This window comes from Pseudopipra pipra, chromosome 4, assembly GCF_036250125.1.
Source record: "Pseudopipra pipra isolate bDixPip1 chromosome 4, bDixPip1.hap1, whole genome shotgun sequence".
NCBI lineage: Eukaryota > Metazoa > Chordata > Aves > Passeriformes > Pipridae > Pseudopipra > Pseudopipra pipra.
In genome coordinates this window covers 21,401,953-21,417,164 of record NC_087552.1, presented here as the reverse complement: position 1 = coordinate 21,417,164, position 15,212 = coordinate 21,401,953, and the positions used below count along the sequence as shown (strand labels likewise).

Sequence of the window (15,212 nt, the reverse complement as noted above, 5' to 3'; positions counted from 1 at the left end):
GGTTTTACAAAGGTCAGTATAATTAGCAGTATTTTTATCCTGGATTATCTTAAACTTTACCTCTAATGTTCAGTTTGAGAACCCCAAATAAGCTAACTCTCTCTTTCAATATTAAAAGTAGCCTATACAAATAGGATACAAAGTTCTTCCTCCCTGAATGGGCAAATTAGGAAAGGTCCCACTTTTGTGGGAGATTTGCTTATATCTTAAGTGATTATTTTTGTTAAATCTTTTAGCTATAAAACATTCAGACACATTAAACTGTTTCTCTCTATATGTACCATGCCAGTTTTTCTTTAAAGCAATCATTGCTCCATAGCACTGTGCATGAGAAACTAAATATCAGGCAGACTAGGAGTACAAGCTTAAGACACCAGCTGATCCAAAGCTGCCTCACAAAGTACAGAGAGAAAAAAAAAAAAAAAAAGGGGTTGGGGACTGGTGAGAAAAAAGCTCATTTTCATAGCAAAAGGACTGACACAAACACTGCTTGCTCTCTCTGTGCTATTGCCAGAAATTTATTAGCAGCAGAGGTCTTGCACAGATGAGTAGGACTGGCATGGCTATACACTGGAGATTCAAGTATTTATTTCACCATGGATCTAATTTCATAACATAGTTAAATGAAATGTGAAGAACAATTTTTTGAGAAGATTTTGCATGGGTTGGCAAGTTAACAGAAACCTGCTCCTCTTTTTCCATGGTGGCAGTTTATTGTTGTGACCTGAGAGTTGTTTTCCTCATATTACAAGAAAATCTAAAACCAAAACAAAACCCAAAAAACCCCCACCACAATGATTTGCCCAATAGAGACACTAGAATATAAGCGATCCTTGGCTAGTTGTTCATTCTATTTATCCCTACCCTACTTAAAAGAGGTAAGTCATCAAACTGTATCCTTGCTTAGCTGCTTTATGACACATTCAGTTTATACTGAGGCAACATCAGTTATTTTTTAATCTGTATTTGCTCCTATCTAGATTATCTTCATACAGATTTGACACAAGAGCCGTTGATAAAAAGAAGAATTCTCCCTTTTAAGCTTGCAAATAAGGATATTGTTTTTACCTGACACCTTTCCAATATTTTAGATTTAGTCTAGGAGGGAAAACAGAGGACAGTTGTCAATTTCAATTAAAAAAAAAACAAATTCCTAGGCATGAGCTAAGTTTGCATTTTACATTCATGAGCTCTTAATCACAAGGATGATTACTGTCTCTGTAAAGGGAACTCAACCATTAACAAGAAAATGTAAGGAGAAAGATGAAGGGAGCAGCATTCTGTGCTATTTCATACCCAGCTGAGACTCCGACCAAAGGCACAGAACTGCTGTACTTATAATATTAAGATATATTAAAGAGAGAAATACAGATTGTTGGACATACGCAATATTTCTTTAGAGACACCATGTATTCATGAAAAATACATGTGCCTCACTCTGGACAATTACAAAGGTGTAGAATATGTCTCTGATGTGCAATTTCTAAATCCTTTTCCAAAACAATGTTTCTTTTTCTGTCACTGGGATTCATCGTGTAAGTCTTCAAACAAATCACTTCATCTTCATGAATTCAAGTGGAGCCAGACTGCACAAAAACAGTGCTATTATTATTGTCAAAATCAGAATTATAGAACAGTCCAACTCCCCTGCAGTGAGCAGAGACATCTCCTGCCAGATCAGGCTGCTCAGTTGTAAGCATGCTATATCAGCATTTTTCATATCTTATCTTTCTTCCACTAGAAAAATGATCAGCACTGTTCTGCTAACCTGGGTTACAAAGTAATGGAATGCACTGTGCAGAGAAAGCATTAAACAAATCTGCAGCACAGAGCTATGCCAACATCCATCTATGCTGTGAACTGTGAGAATTTCTCCTGCGACTACACTAGCACTTGATTCAGAAATTCTGGATGATTAGGGGATAACTAAGATATCAAATTTAATTTCTGGAAAACCATCTTCATAATCATATATGAACACAAATATTGAAATGAGTAACTATATGCCCAGCTGGCACTCCACTACCTGAATACGAGACTTACACTTTTATCTATGCTATTTTATCCTTCTTGTACATCCATTTACAGCAGCAGTTGCATATTATCAGTTTTACTGCTTTATCTATAGAACCAGTCACTTTTCAGTGTCAAGAAAACTCTGAAAGCTATCATGAGGAAGACAAAAAATCTTAATACAGTGGGTATATAGGACTGTAAAACTTCAGAAGTTGAGAAACTGTATAGATGAGGACAATTCTTTTTGCTTTTAACTTACTCCAATTTGAAGGCAATGGCACCAGCTATAAACCTCAGATGAAGTGCTCTTTATAAATTCCATAAGTGTTTGACAAGTTGGTACTTTCATATCTACAACTCCAATAAATGTGCAGGAAAATCAATTATAGTGCAGCTTAGGTGCCGTGCACTCATTTTCATCCCACTCCTATTTCCAACTGTTTTTTTCTTTAAGAAAATGGATAACTTATTGGGAAAATTGTTAGATCTGGCAGTATTATTCATTTTCTTATCATAAACTCTTCCATCTACCCTCTGTCATTTAACTTAAATTACTTATGAGCTCTAACAACTTAGTATAATCAATTCCTTCTACAGCCTTTTGCAGACATTCTGGATTTCTTCCACTGCCTGCTCATAATTTCGTAATGCACTCTTTGGTATTTGTAGATTTATCAGACAATGCAACTGGTGTGATCAGCTCCATTGCCAAGGAGCGTCAGGTGCACTTTAGCTGAGTGACCTGCAGCAACTGATCAAAACCACGGCAGTACTAAATGACAAAATGGTTTCAGTTTTGTAACTGTTACAATTTCATGGTCTTCAGCCACAGGTTAATCACAGCCAATTGCACAGAACTGCTGATGTAGGGACATTACATATTAATAGGGTTACTATTTTTAATGCCTCTCTGCAAGGTGCTCTTAAGACCTGGCTGTTGAGGAGGCTGGGGCAGTATGTTATGCAAATCCGTGCTGACCTGGAGCACACATTGCACTGCCCTATGAAAATGTTTCATTTTGGCAACCACAGGAGAAACAAGAAAGAACCAATCACTTGCCTTCTGAACACATGGAGTACATATATATGTATCACCACCACCTCCATGCAGGAGAGAATAATGTTTTATGGTGACTCTGGTTTCACTAAGGCTGCAGCACACAGACATATGTAATCTACAAACATTAAGCCACTAGGTCAACAGCAGATCAAACAGAACATAAATGGACCTAAGAAATTTTCCAATTTCAGTATTAAAAGTTAAGAGTATTCATTTGAGACTGATAATCGCAAAGTGGGGCTCAAAAACACTTTGAATGTGGCCTTTTAAAGAACTTCGTCGTGAGCATGGGCAATGACATGAACTGATAACTGAGCTGAACCATTTCAGATTTTTTTGTTGAGTCGAGATTAGTGTGACTTCGCAGGAGTCAAAAGCTGTGTGCCCATCCCAGCCTGTAACCTCACACTCTGAATTACTCATAGAGTGTCAGGAGAGCAAATGAACACACTTTCAGGAGCATCTGTTGTAAAGTACAAAGATCCTTGAGGGAATCCTTAAGAGAAAAGGAGTCCAGGAAGGCTGGATATTCTTTAACAAAGAAATCTTAGTGGCACAGGAACAGGCCATCTTCACGTGCCAAAAGACAAGCTGGCAGGGAAGAAGACCAGCCTGGCTGAGCAGAAAGCTTTGGCTGCAACTTAAGAAAAAAAGAGAGTTTGAGACCTTTGTAAGGAGAGGCAGGAAACTCAGGAGGACTTCTAAGATTTCATGAGGATATACATGAAGAAAACTAGAAGGGCCAAAGCCCAACTAGAACTTAATCTGACTACTACTGTAAAAGACAAAATCAAAGAAGTTTCTATAAATACATTAACAACAAAAGGAGGGCTAGGGAAACTCTCCATCCTTTACCAGATGTGAGGGGAAACAAAGTGACAAAGGATGAGGAAAAGGATGAGGAACTTAATGCCTTCTTTGCCTCATTCTTTAAAGTCTTTAATAGTAAGACAGGGACAGGAAACCTCCATAATCCAAGAGGAAATGGCCAGTAAACTGCTACACCACTTACACATGCCCAAGTCTATGGGGCCAGAGTACTGAGGGAGCCGGTGGAGCAGTTCACCAAGGCATTTTCAGTCATTTACCAGGTGTCTTGGCTCATCAGGGAGGTCCCAGTTGAATGGGGGTTAGCAAACATTATGCCCATCTACAAGAAGGGCTGGAAGGAGGCTCCAAGAAACTACGGGCCTATCAGCATAGAGTTGGGTGGGAGTCTGGATGTGCAGAGGGATCTGGACAGGCTGGATTTGGATTGATGGGCTGAGAATTGTTTGAGGATCAACAAGGCCAAGTGCTGGGTCCTGCGCAACAACCCCATACAGCACTATAGGAGTGTGGAAGAGCGGCTGGAAAGCTGCTTAGCAGAAAGGGACCTGGGGGTGCTGGTCAATGATTTCTGAGGAATATTCAGCTAAGAAACCTAAGAAATAGGACTTTAATTACAGCATACAACCTGTTTCAGAGTATACTAAGTTCAGCATACATAATGACAATGTTTGAGCTGGTGCTTGCCCTATGAAGTGTGCCTAAAAATTATGGTTGGGAGGGGGGGAGAGGGGAAAGTTTTCATGTAACTTGAGAACATCTAACAACACAGCAAACACTGAGTTTGTTTGTTGTTATTAAATACCTTATAATGAATAATCTCAGAGTAAAACATCTTCACTGTGAAAGTGAATACCAGATTATATCCACCAGCTCCCATTATTCTCCATTACCCTGACATATACTCTTAGAAAATACACACAAAGTGTGAAATGGGGGGTTCTGCTTCTGTCTTTGCAAGTAGCTGGGCATAGGTATGCCAATGCATATTTTCAAGTGAAAAAGCAATTTAATGTGATAAATTTAAATCCTATTACTAAATCTAGTACATTTTTATTATTAGTTATTTAAATTTATGGGTATATGCAGTGTCAACACACCATGAAATGAAGGAATTACCAATTTCCAGCATGAATTACTTGATAAAAGGGACTGTGTTAAATGCAGACTCGTTGAATAAATCAGCAATGCTACAGTGGTTAATTACAAAGTTACTTAAAGGAAGAAAACCTGCAGTCTTTTACAGTGTATTAAACTTGCAATTGGTTCCTAGAGTGGCTAGCACAATATTAGCAAACACAATACATTTCATAGTGGACTGCAGGAAATGCTTTCATGTCTTTAAAAACCATAGTTTAAGGCCAATTCTATATTGCTTAGCAATCAGACCACAAAACATTGGAAGCAACACTTAGCTTTCTCTTAGTACTTTCCATTAGTAGATTGCAAGTGCAGCATAAAAGAAGACTCTATAATTATGCTTATTTTACTGATGAGGTGAAAGATGCACAGGGAGAAGTAATGTACCCAGTGATATCTGACAGACTAATTGCAGACTGAGTGGTCTCACTCTGCCCCCCTAATCTCAGGCAGCTCTCAGGGTCAGACTCACAGCAATTTTAACCTCATTTTCCACATTTCTCTTTTTTCTTTTTTTCAAGTGTAATCTAAAGACACTGTATTGGACCCATTAAGTTTTAATGACAGCCACAGACAGCTGCAATTTCCCTCAGTAAAATAAATGATTAATTAGTAAAACACAGTATGCAATGTATGTCCAAAGTGACTTATTCCTATTGCTAATTGTAGGAATTAGCTAAAGCTCTACAGCCTGCATGCTGTTTTGCAGAGCTCCAAAAAAAGCATGGGCATGCACTGAATAATTTATATTCCAAATTACACAAACATATAGACAATGTATCTTAATTTTCTAGATTAGCAACCAGTAAGGTCACTTCTGATAGCCCCATAAAAATATCCAAAAGTAGAATTATGTAGTTGATAAACCATATATTTCATAAAGAATACAGGGAAAATATGACCTGCAGAAACAAGTCTAAAGTATGGAACAGCATATTGGGGAAAAAAGTGGCAGAGATTAAGTTAAAGAGCAGTTCAGAGCAGAAAGGCCTGTCTGAAGTCAGAAAGCAGAGAATCCATTTCTTAGGAGTGGGCAAACCTACCAATGCCACCCATCCAACTCCCTATTTTTTCCCTTTTTTCTTTTAAATGAGAGGAGTCATCACTGACAAAAAGGTCAACACTGTTAGACTTTGAGGGGGGAAAAAAAATTTCAAACCAAAACCCAAACAGTTCAATAAACATCAGAGAGCCGGAGAGAAAAGACAGACCAAGAACTACTTGTAAATCACAGGCAGGCTACACGATAGCTTGTATTGTCTTCTAGGCTGAATTGGCTTCTATCAAGCTGCCCATGATGCCAATCTCTAGTAATACTTTTTCATGAAATGATGCAGCCCACAAGCCTTCATTATGCCATTACTGCAGATCTGTCTGTTAGAAATGGAACTGCCATGAGAAAAAGCTGCCGAAGGTAATTTGAGATATTTTCTGGACGGCTTGGTGGATTGCCTAGTTTCCTCACTTGCCAGGGTCCTTCAGACTATCTTCAGCTTTGTTCAATGAAGTTTTCAAAACACTAGGGGACAATCTGCCTTATGAGACTGGCACAGCCAAAACTATAAAGAATTATTAGTAGACATTTTCAAGGCTTTTCCACTGAAACTGAAAAGGTAATTAATTCTCTTAATTGAACGATCATTCATTAGCCTTTTACTAAATAACATTCTCAATCTTGCAAGTTACTGCCATGTCTTCAATTTCCATTTTCAAGATAAGACTAATAACAAGCTAACTCACTGCTTTATAAAGCTGCAGCACAGTACAGCATACATTGCATGCAGTTTTTCCATTTAGATTCTTCAATTACAAGCAACTGCAACAAAAAAAAGCATATTCTACTAGCTAGTATTACATTTTGGTAGATCATAATTAAATTATTCCTTAGAAGCGGTGTTGAGTGCTTAAGAAGAAGGATTTTATTGAATAATAGGGCTAATATTTTAACTGAATTAGCATGTTATTTTTCAACAAAGAGGTGTACACTACTGTAATTCCTTCTTCTACAGGTAATATCAGCTATAAAACAGAAATACTGCAGCCTTTTTTCTGGTAACCCGTGTAATTTTCCCCGTGTAGTTTGTATGCTCTGTATGTTTTTTTAAGTGGATGAAAACGTGACATATTATTATTTTTCTAAGTAATCTTAATTTATATTTTTAAATAAAATATATCACTTCTATACCATATCAGCCTGCGAGAGACTATGTTTCACTACATCTAAAAATATTTGAGCATTCCATGGTAAGGAAAGAATTTTTCTTTTATGTCTTTTGTTCTGTACTGTTGTGAGTTTGATTTATAATACTGGTTGGGGCAAAAGTGATTTCTGGATGAAGAAATTACATCTAGTTGCAATGGAAGTAGGGTATCTTCTCCATGGAAACTGTCTGCTAAATATGCTCAGATGACTTATTTATCAGATTCTTCAATACAATATTTCAATTTGATGGGATTATATTTTCCTGTAATCTTTCACTAATAATTTAAAAGTGACGTAAATGCATAAATGTCTGTATTTCTGAAAATAATCAAGTTGTGTCATTTCAATATAAACTTCTAATATATTTCAAGGTCATCTTTTCTTCGGTTGTTCAGACTAGTTACTCATGGTGTTTTGAATCATATTCTGGGTTTGGCTTAATTCTTACTAATTCTTAACAACACCTACGGTGTAGTGGATGAGTTTGTTAACTAAGAAAACTGTGCAAACCTCGAAAAGTAATTATTTGTTTCAAAAATTAGCACATGTATTTATATCAGTAGAACTGAAATATTGCACTACATAATAAAGAGCTATTTCTCATGTGGGGATACTAAGAAGTACGCTCCCATACCATTTTACAGCATTCTTCATAACTTTTCTATCACTGACATTACACAAGCCATTCACTGAAAACTGAAATAGAAATAACAACTCAAGGCAACAAAACTTTTCAATAATCATCAGATTGGTGATTTCATTCTGTCCAAGTAAGAAGTTTTTCTAGTACATAGCTAAGAAAATGTAATTCTATCAAGCTATTAGATCTCAAAGGTGTTGATAAACAGCAAGTTAAATTCCAGCACATCTAATATGGAATTAGAAAAAAGCCATTTTGATTTCATAAGGCAAGACAAAAAAGAAAAGCAAAGGACAAAGACACACTTTGTAACAGTCAGATGGAGAGATGGAAATTATATGACACAAAGGAACAAGTAAGCAAAAGACTGAATGATTAAGATGACAAACTAAAATCAGTGAGTTACATAAGGAGAAATTAGTAAGCGGAAATGAAATTCCAGCGAGTTGCATGAAGTACCTTGTGTTTCTTTTGTGCAGATCAACTGGCGAATTTTCTTAAAAATGAAGTAGTATAAGGTACAACATATTTCCATATAGAAAATAACAGCAGATTCTTAGACAAGCTTAATCAAACCTGGTAAGTTAAAACTAAAATTCTTATGCTTCCCATCATGGTAAGGAAGAACTTTTCTGAGTGTAATAGAATTATTCACATTAGAAGCAACAGCGAACGCTGCCAATGTTACCACCTGAATGTAACAACGGCTATGGCATGTAGTATCATAATTCTTATTATTTCTTTCCAGATAAAATGAGGTTATAAATCCTTTAAATTCACTCTATATTCTGACATTATATAAGAAGGAACTGATGGAGAACTAATGACTTCAATTCTGGATTCAGCAAAACAGGAGTGCATTAAGAATCCCAACAGCATACATGAAGCTTCTAGAGAATCAAAGGAAACTGGAAAGAGGCTTGCCATCCAGCAAAAAAATGTGATTTAGGAGGACTGATTGAAAAGTATCATGAGTAAATGATAAACATAGTTTATCAAACAAAAGGCTGACAAACCTTTTCAGACAGAGCAGCAGTTGGTTGAATTTAGATACAGATGACCAAGAAGTGAGCAGTAAAAAAACCCTAAACTTCTATTTGGTCTTTATTGTATGATGAAGCGGACTGCAACAAGAGAAATTCTGTTCACATCGCAGGGAACAAAAATACAATGATGTAGTCAAATATTGGAATGCTTACCCAGAGACAATATGGAAATGCCATTTAAAGTACCAAAAGTTTAAGTGGGCAAGAACCTGAGCAACCTGTTCTGAGCTGGCTTTGCTTTGAGTAGAGGAGGAGGACCTCCAGAGAGCCCTCTGAACCTAAATTATTCTGTAATTCTATGAACTATATAGATAGAAAACAAACCAAAAAAATTATCTTTCTTGTAGATCTCAAAGATAATACACACTGCAATTCACACACATGAAGATAAAAGTTTGTAATACACACCTGAGTCAAGGTTCCACAGCTGGAAAGTACCAAAAAAAAAAAAAAAAAAAAAATCCAACACAATAATAATTTGATTTCCCTAAATTTCTAAAGGGAAACAGATACAAAATAAAATTTTTAAAGAAACACCAGCAGTCCATAGGGGAAGCAGGAGAAACCAGCAGGACAGGACAAGATGTGACTCTTGCAACTGTTAGGAACAGCCTACAAAATCTGATTTCAGACATCATTTACATACTCAAGCTGGTAAAATTATAGTACTCTTAGTTAAGAGATTTTTTTTTCTTAACATCTCTCCTCTAAATAAATTGCATGTTTGTAATGGTTAACAAATGCAGTAAGAAAACTGAAAAGCCCTAAAATACTGGAAGAAAATCATACAACATATTTTGATCTAAAGCAGTTGGTCTCTCCTGCCTTCTTTTTGCAGCTCAAGAGAAGCTTTACACTTTGGAAGCCAAGATGGCAGTATCAATTAAATTCTGTTATAGTATAAACTTCCTGACCTGCACCATGTTGAGGCATGACTATTTATACTTCTGCATCAATTCCATATATTCAAGACATATTAAAAGGTATAAAGTCATAAACTTTACTGACCCTTTTCTGCTGCTTAGCTCATTAATGCTGAAGGATATTAATCTAACAAATAAGTGGGTGATTACCTCTTGAAGAACCCTCTTCATTTTCAGAAGCAATGTCTTTACAGCTGTGCAGTCTTGCAGCATCAATCTGAAGGGCAAAGATTCAATGCCTCCGCCTTCTTCTAGACTGGTGAAAGGCCACTCCACAGATGGGCTTCCAGTCAGCTGGCTAACACGAGGGTACCTGGCTTCTGCTTGGTCTACCTCCTTTGACAGCTTCAGAGATAGGTTCCTTACAAGAGAAAACAGAAAGATCAACACTAAAATATGAAAAAGAAAAAAACCAACTTAATAATTTGGGGGGATTAGTTCCTTTGTGTTTAAAGATGCATAACACATTCACTTTTTGAGCCTGCTAGCATGAATGGCCTTTATAAAATACATATAGCCATATGGTGTTAGCAATAAAATACACATTTATAAATGTACCATATTCTACAGGAATTGAAACCATGCTCTATCTCATGCCCTTCAAAAGAAAGCCATTTTCTTTAAACAAAATATCCTATGGTCAAAACTGCTACGGGCCTATTTTATTTCAGTTCAGCTTCATGAAAAAATGAATCTGTCATGCACTTTCAAAAGCTAAATCAAATCACATTCTTCCATATGCTTTGACTTAGAACTCAAAAAGAAAAGAAAACTGCAAAAAAAAAAAACCTCACTTCTGGGCTGGCGTCGTGACTTAAGATGAACCTGCTATTGTATAAAATGGAATTCAAAATTTAACTAATCTCTACTCGCTCTGAAGTTCAGTTATTACCAAAGCTACATAAGCAGAACATGAAAAAAAACATTAAGTTGTGGTTGAGAATCCATTAAAGGCACAGAAAGATTCAGAAATATTTTGACGGCCTTTGGAGGTAATGAAAGACCATTATTTTGCTGTATACATACTCCCTTTAATATCAGAGCAAGTTACGTACAAGACTTTCCCATGATGAAGAAAGTGCAGCAAACACCAACAAGATGGTGAGGGGGGCTGGAGTGCACACTAAATGAGGAAAGGTTAAGAGAGCCAGCTTTGCTCACTCTTCCAAAGAGGAGAAGTGAATCTCATTGCTGACCAGAGCAGCGTTTCCACTAGGAGGGTTCAAAAATTATGGAGCTATCCTTAGGGATGCACAGTAATAGGATGAAAGACAACAGACAGAAGATAGAATACAGGAAATTGTGACTAGATATAAGAACTTTATTTATTTACTGACTTATCTTTTACCATGAGGATGGTCAAACAAAGGAACAGAGGCTCAGAGATGCTATTGGACACCCACCCTTGGAAATATTCACACTATGCTGGGACAAGCCCCTGAGTAACCTGCTGTATTTGGAACTGCTTTTAGCAAGAGCTTGACAGAGAGACTTATATAGGTTCCCTCCCACCTGTGTGACTCTGTGATCTAGAGGTCAGAGATTCTATCCGCCACAATCAGCCCAAAGTTTAATTGTAGAAAAACAGAGGTTGCTTGACATTTTGGTGGAAGAGAATGCAACTAAAAACAGTAAGGATTCTTCTGGCATGAAAGCATTCACAACTTCAATTCTGCACCTATTTGGTTCTCTGACCAGCAGGGGAAAAAGGACAAATCTGAATGGAGAATATATCTGAGAATGTGGCCTCACCGTGCAATAGTAGAATATAATTACTACTAAATTATAAAGTGTGGTAACAGCAATGCATGACACACATGTTCATACTAAATTAATTCAGTACAATTAAAGATGTTAGCATAAGCGGTGAAGAAAATGACAATTTTTATTCATTTAAAGGATTGTTCCAATTTTTTGTTCCATTTGAATTTTCATGCAACGCAAAACTGATTCTGCCATAATTTAGAAGGACAAAGAATATTTTTCACATTAAATTTTCCTTAGTTAGCTTTGTTTTTATAGGATCCACATACAAAAATGGATTAATGTGATTTTTTTAAGAAACTCCAAATGCTATACGAAAAAAATTGGAAATTAGAATACTAGAACTATCTTTTAAGGATGGTTCATTTTCATATTTTGCAAGCTATGTAATACGCAGTAATGAGAACATGTTATATCAAGCAATGTACCACAGGGACCACATATATGGACAGATACTCATGATGGCCAATGGAACTAAAATTATTTTTAATCTAGGCTTTTCAAGACTCCCCTAGAAAAAACAAAATTAGTCTGTTTTAATTTTTAAATGCACTGAAACAACTTTGAGTGGAATATTTTGCATCCTTTAAAACAATAATGTGAGGTACATGGTAAAGTTGCTTTTGATTGAAGGATATTAAGCCACTGCTTTTTCATAACCTCTACAGGCATCCTAAAAGGGTAACATCCTGGCACTGAGAAGGGACCAATTTAAGACCTATTGCCTACCAGAAAGAGTCTTTTATCGCATATTATCAGGAAGAAGAACCTGGTATCACCAGCCATACCAAGCTCCCCAGCGACAAGGACATAAGCAGTACTCTTGGAAAACTATCTTTCTCTCTTATATGGAAGAGATAAAGTGTTTATGTATAAGCTATAGATGCACTGGAGATACAGCAATTCTGAATTTCAAATAAAAAAATATCTTTGATTATTTTGGTGGGCTTTATGTTGACATCACACCACTAAATACATGAATTCACTATCTTTTCAAATACAGAGTCTTGTACTAAAGTATGAAAAGCACCATAATAACATATTACCACTCACAGTCATAAGAGTTTAAAATCTAACTCAGTTGCTACTGAAAAATAGTGACTCAAGTGTTGGTATACAATGAGTATTCAGATAATGTAATCCTTTCTGATAGTCCAGATGTACTTTAACTGATTTGTGACAGAAAATCTCTTCACTGTCTGATACAACTCATTCTACCTGCTGCAGAAAAAAGCTCCTTTTAAATACATTTCAGAACTGATCTTTCATTAAGTTCATTATTAACAACGTCCAGGTGGTCTGTTACAGGATTATTACAGTAATCCACTGCAGTTTATCTCAATGAAGCAGTAGAGATTTAGCAGGGGGAAAAGAAGTCCTCAGTAAATTAGAAGTTTGACTTTATTAGTAAAACATCTCTTAACCTCTGAAGTTGGAGAAGGAGCTGGTTCTTCAACTGGTAGTGCAGGATCTCCTTACAAGATGGGCCAGCACCCTCCACCTTCCAAATATGTATTTACTGTAATAAAAACATTTCAGAGGCAAATGTTATCTGTGACAAACTGTTGATTAAGAGCCTCAAAAGTTCTATTTTAATGACTAAAGACAACATATTTCCTTTAAAGAAAATGTATTTCCTTTAATTCTTTAATATTATCAATGTACAGTATTTCAGAAAAGCAATTTGGTCACTTTTAAATATGTGGCTCCTGGCTTCAGCCCATTTCCTCAGGACCTGTCACTGGTCACTCTCATTTCTAATTGATAAAAAATCCAGAAGCTACAATACCCACATTTAGTAAAATAGTAGTGCCGTTAAGACAGATTTCTATTTCAAAAGCAGTCTTTACTGAAACAGTATGATAGCATTAAAATAATCAATCAGTGACTTTTAGCATTTTAACAGCCTCTATAAATCTAATGCGACTGCATGTTTTCTGAGAAAGAGACACAGTTATGCAGCTCTTTTGAAAGCCTCTTCCCACGAAGAAGGTAGAACGAAACCAACATTATGTCAAAGAATTTTTAAAATATTCTACTAAAAAGAAAAAAAAAGTAAAGAACAGGAAAAAAAAGGATAAAAAAGGAAAACAAAAAGAAAAGAAAGAGGACTCAAAGATAAGGATTTGCAACTTGAGCTTGTTTAAGTTATTCTTCTTTCTTACTGATCCTCACATCAATGATTTGAAGAGCTTATGGTAATTTGAACTTCACTTACATAAAGATCCCCAGATTATGTGGACTTTAATCTTCTTAGTTTTCATCGGCAGTGCTCAAGATGTTGGTATAGAAGAATTAGCCTAAACTAATACAATTGGTTCCCCTGAGTCTGCTTTTCTTGATACCAGCTTAACAGAAGAGAACCCATGTAACGCTGTTGGCATCAGAAAGGCTCTGCAAGCAGAGCAAAAGACCCCAGACTCTATGGGAAGAGCAGAACATACCTTCTTTCTTCCCTGAGGGCTTATCTTCTAAAGCAGGGTCTTAGATAAAGCCTTAAATCACTTATTTCCAGTGTTTGAGTGTGCAACTTTATATGTTTATATTCCTAAATACAGATATCATGTGTATATATATATATATGTGTATTTTATAGATATATTTATATTTACATATATTTATATATGTTCTACAAGTCATACACACACTCATATATAAACACATAAAATTGATCTTCATAAATATTTCAGAAAAACTAAAAGTTCTTATTTGTCCGTAACTTGGCCCATTAGAAACATACGACCTTTTACATTAGAAGAATGTTTTTAGTTCCATACAGAGGTTATATCCTGAAATCCTTTCTCATACAAATCTAGAGAGCCTTCAATTCACGCATCTTCCTCCCATCCAGAATTTTCTGTTTTATCACCAACAATAAAGAGATTTTTCCTCCTTTAGAAAAATCACTAATTCCTATTTAGATAAAGGTCCCTCAGTTGGACCATGTAAGGCACATCAGAGCAACTACTTCTGATTTTTAGAGAAAAATCTGTCTACCTCAAACTCTTCCAAAATTCAATTCAAAGCACTCTGTGGCTCTCTTAAAATGATGAACATTACCTGTCAAACCCTACTATCATCCCAGATTGAATCTTAATCCCTGAGTGATCTCTTACTAATCTCATCTAGTACAGAGAAATGTTCTATCCCAACCGGTTTAGAACTGAAATAGATGGACACATTTTGGAAAAAAAAAAAAGAAAGGCCTCTCACCATATCTAGCAGAACTGAGGCACAGATTTTTAAAAGGATGTTCCTAAATATTCCAATGGGCACATAAAATAATGCACTGCTGGGTGCCTACATGTTCTGAAGATCTAGTCAAGGAGGATAAAAATTGGCAAACTCCTCACTCAGGTCTGAAAATGCAGCCTTTGCAATACTGAGAAGATAAAAAGGTAACCAGAACATAAACACTTGGCTAAGTACCCATATTAGCATTCTTTAGCATCAAAATTTATACCTCTGTCTCACACAACTCTGCATTACTTCTGTTCTAACAGAGAATGCTTCAGAAGCTACAGGGATAACATCTCAGAATATTAAACATCACTGTGTCATAAGGTACACTTTGTTTGACATTTTACAGCTT

The 15,212-nt window shown here is 36.1% G+C and overlaps 1 protein-coding gene across 4 annotated transcripts in view; it reads right to left on the bottom strand.

Annotated features, from left to right (window-relative positions):
- CCSER1 (coiled-coil serine rich protein 1) overlaps positions 1 to 15,212 on the bottom strand; it is a 656,129-nt gene that overhangs the window by 384,726 nt on the left and 256,191 nt on the right. For all 4 annotated transcript variants that reach the window (XM_064651914.1, XM_064651915.1, XM_064651916.1 and 1 more), the window contains exon 6: positions 10,007 to 10,217. In XM_064651914.1, the coding sequence (XP_064507984.1) occupies positions 10,007 to 10,217 (211 nt within the window). The remainder of the gene's footprint in view (positions 1 to 10,006; positions 10,218 to 15,212) is intronic.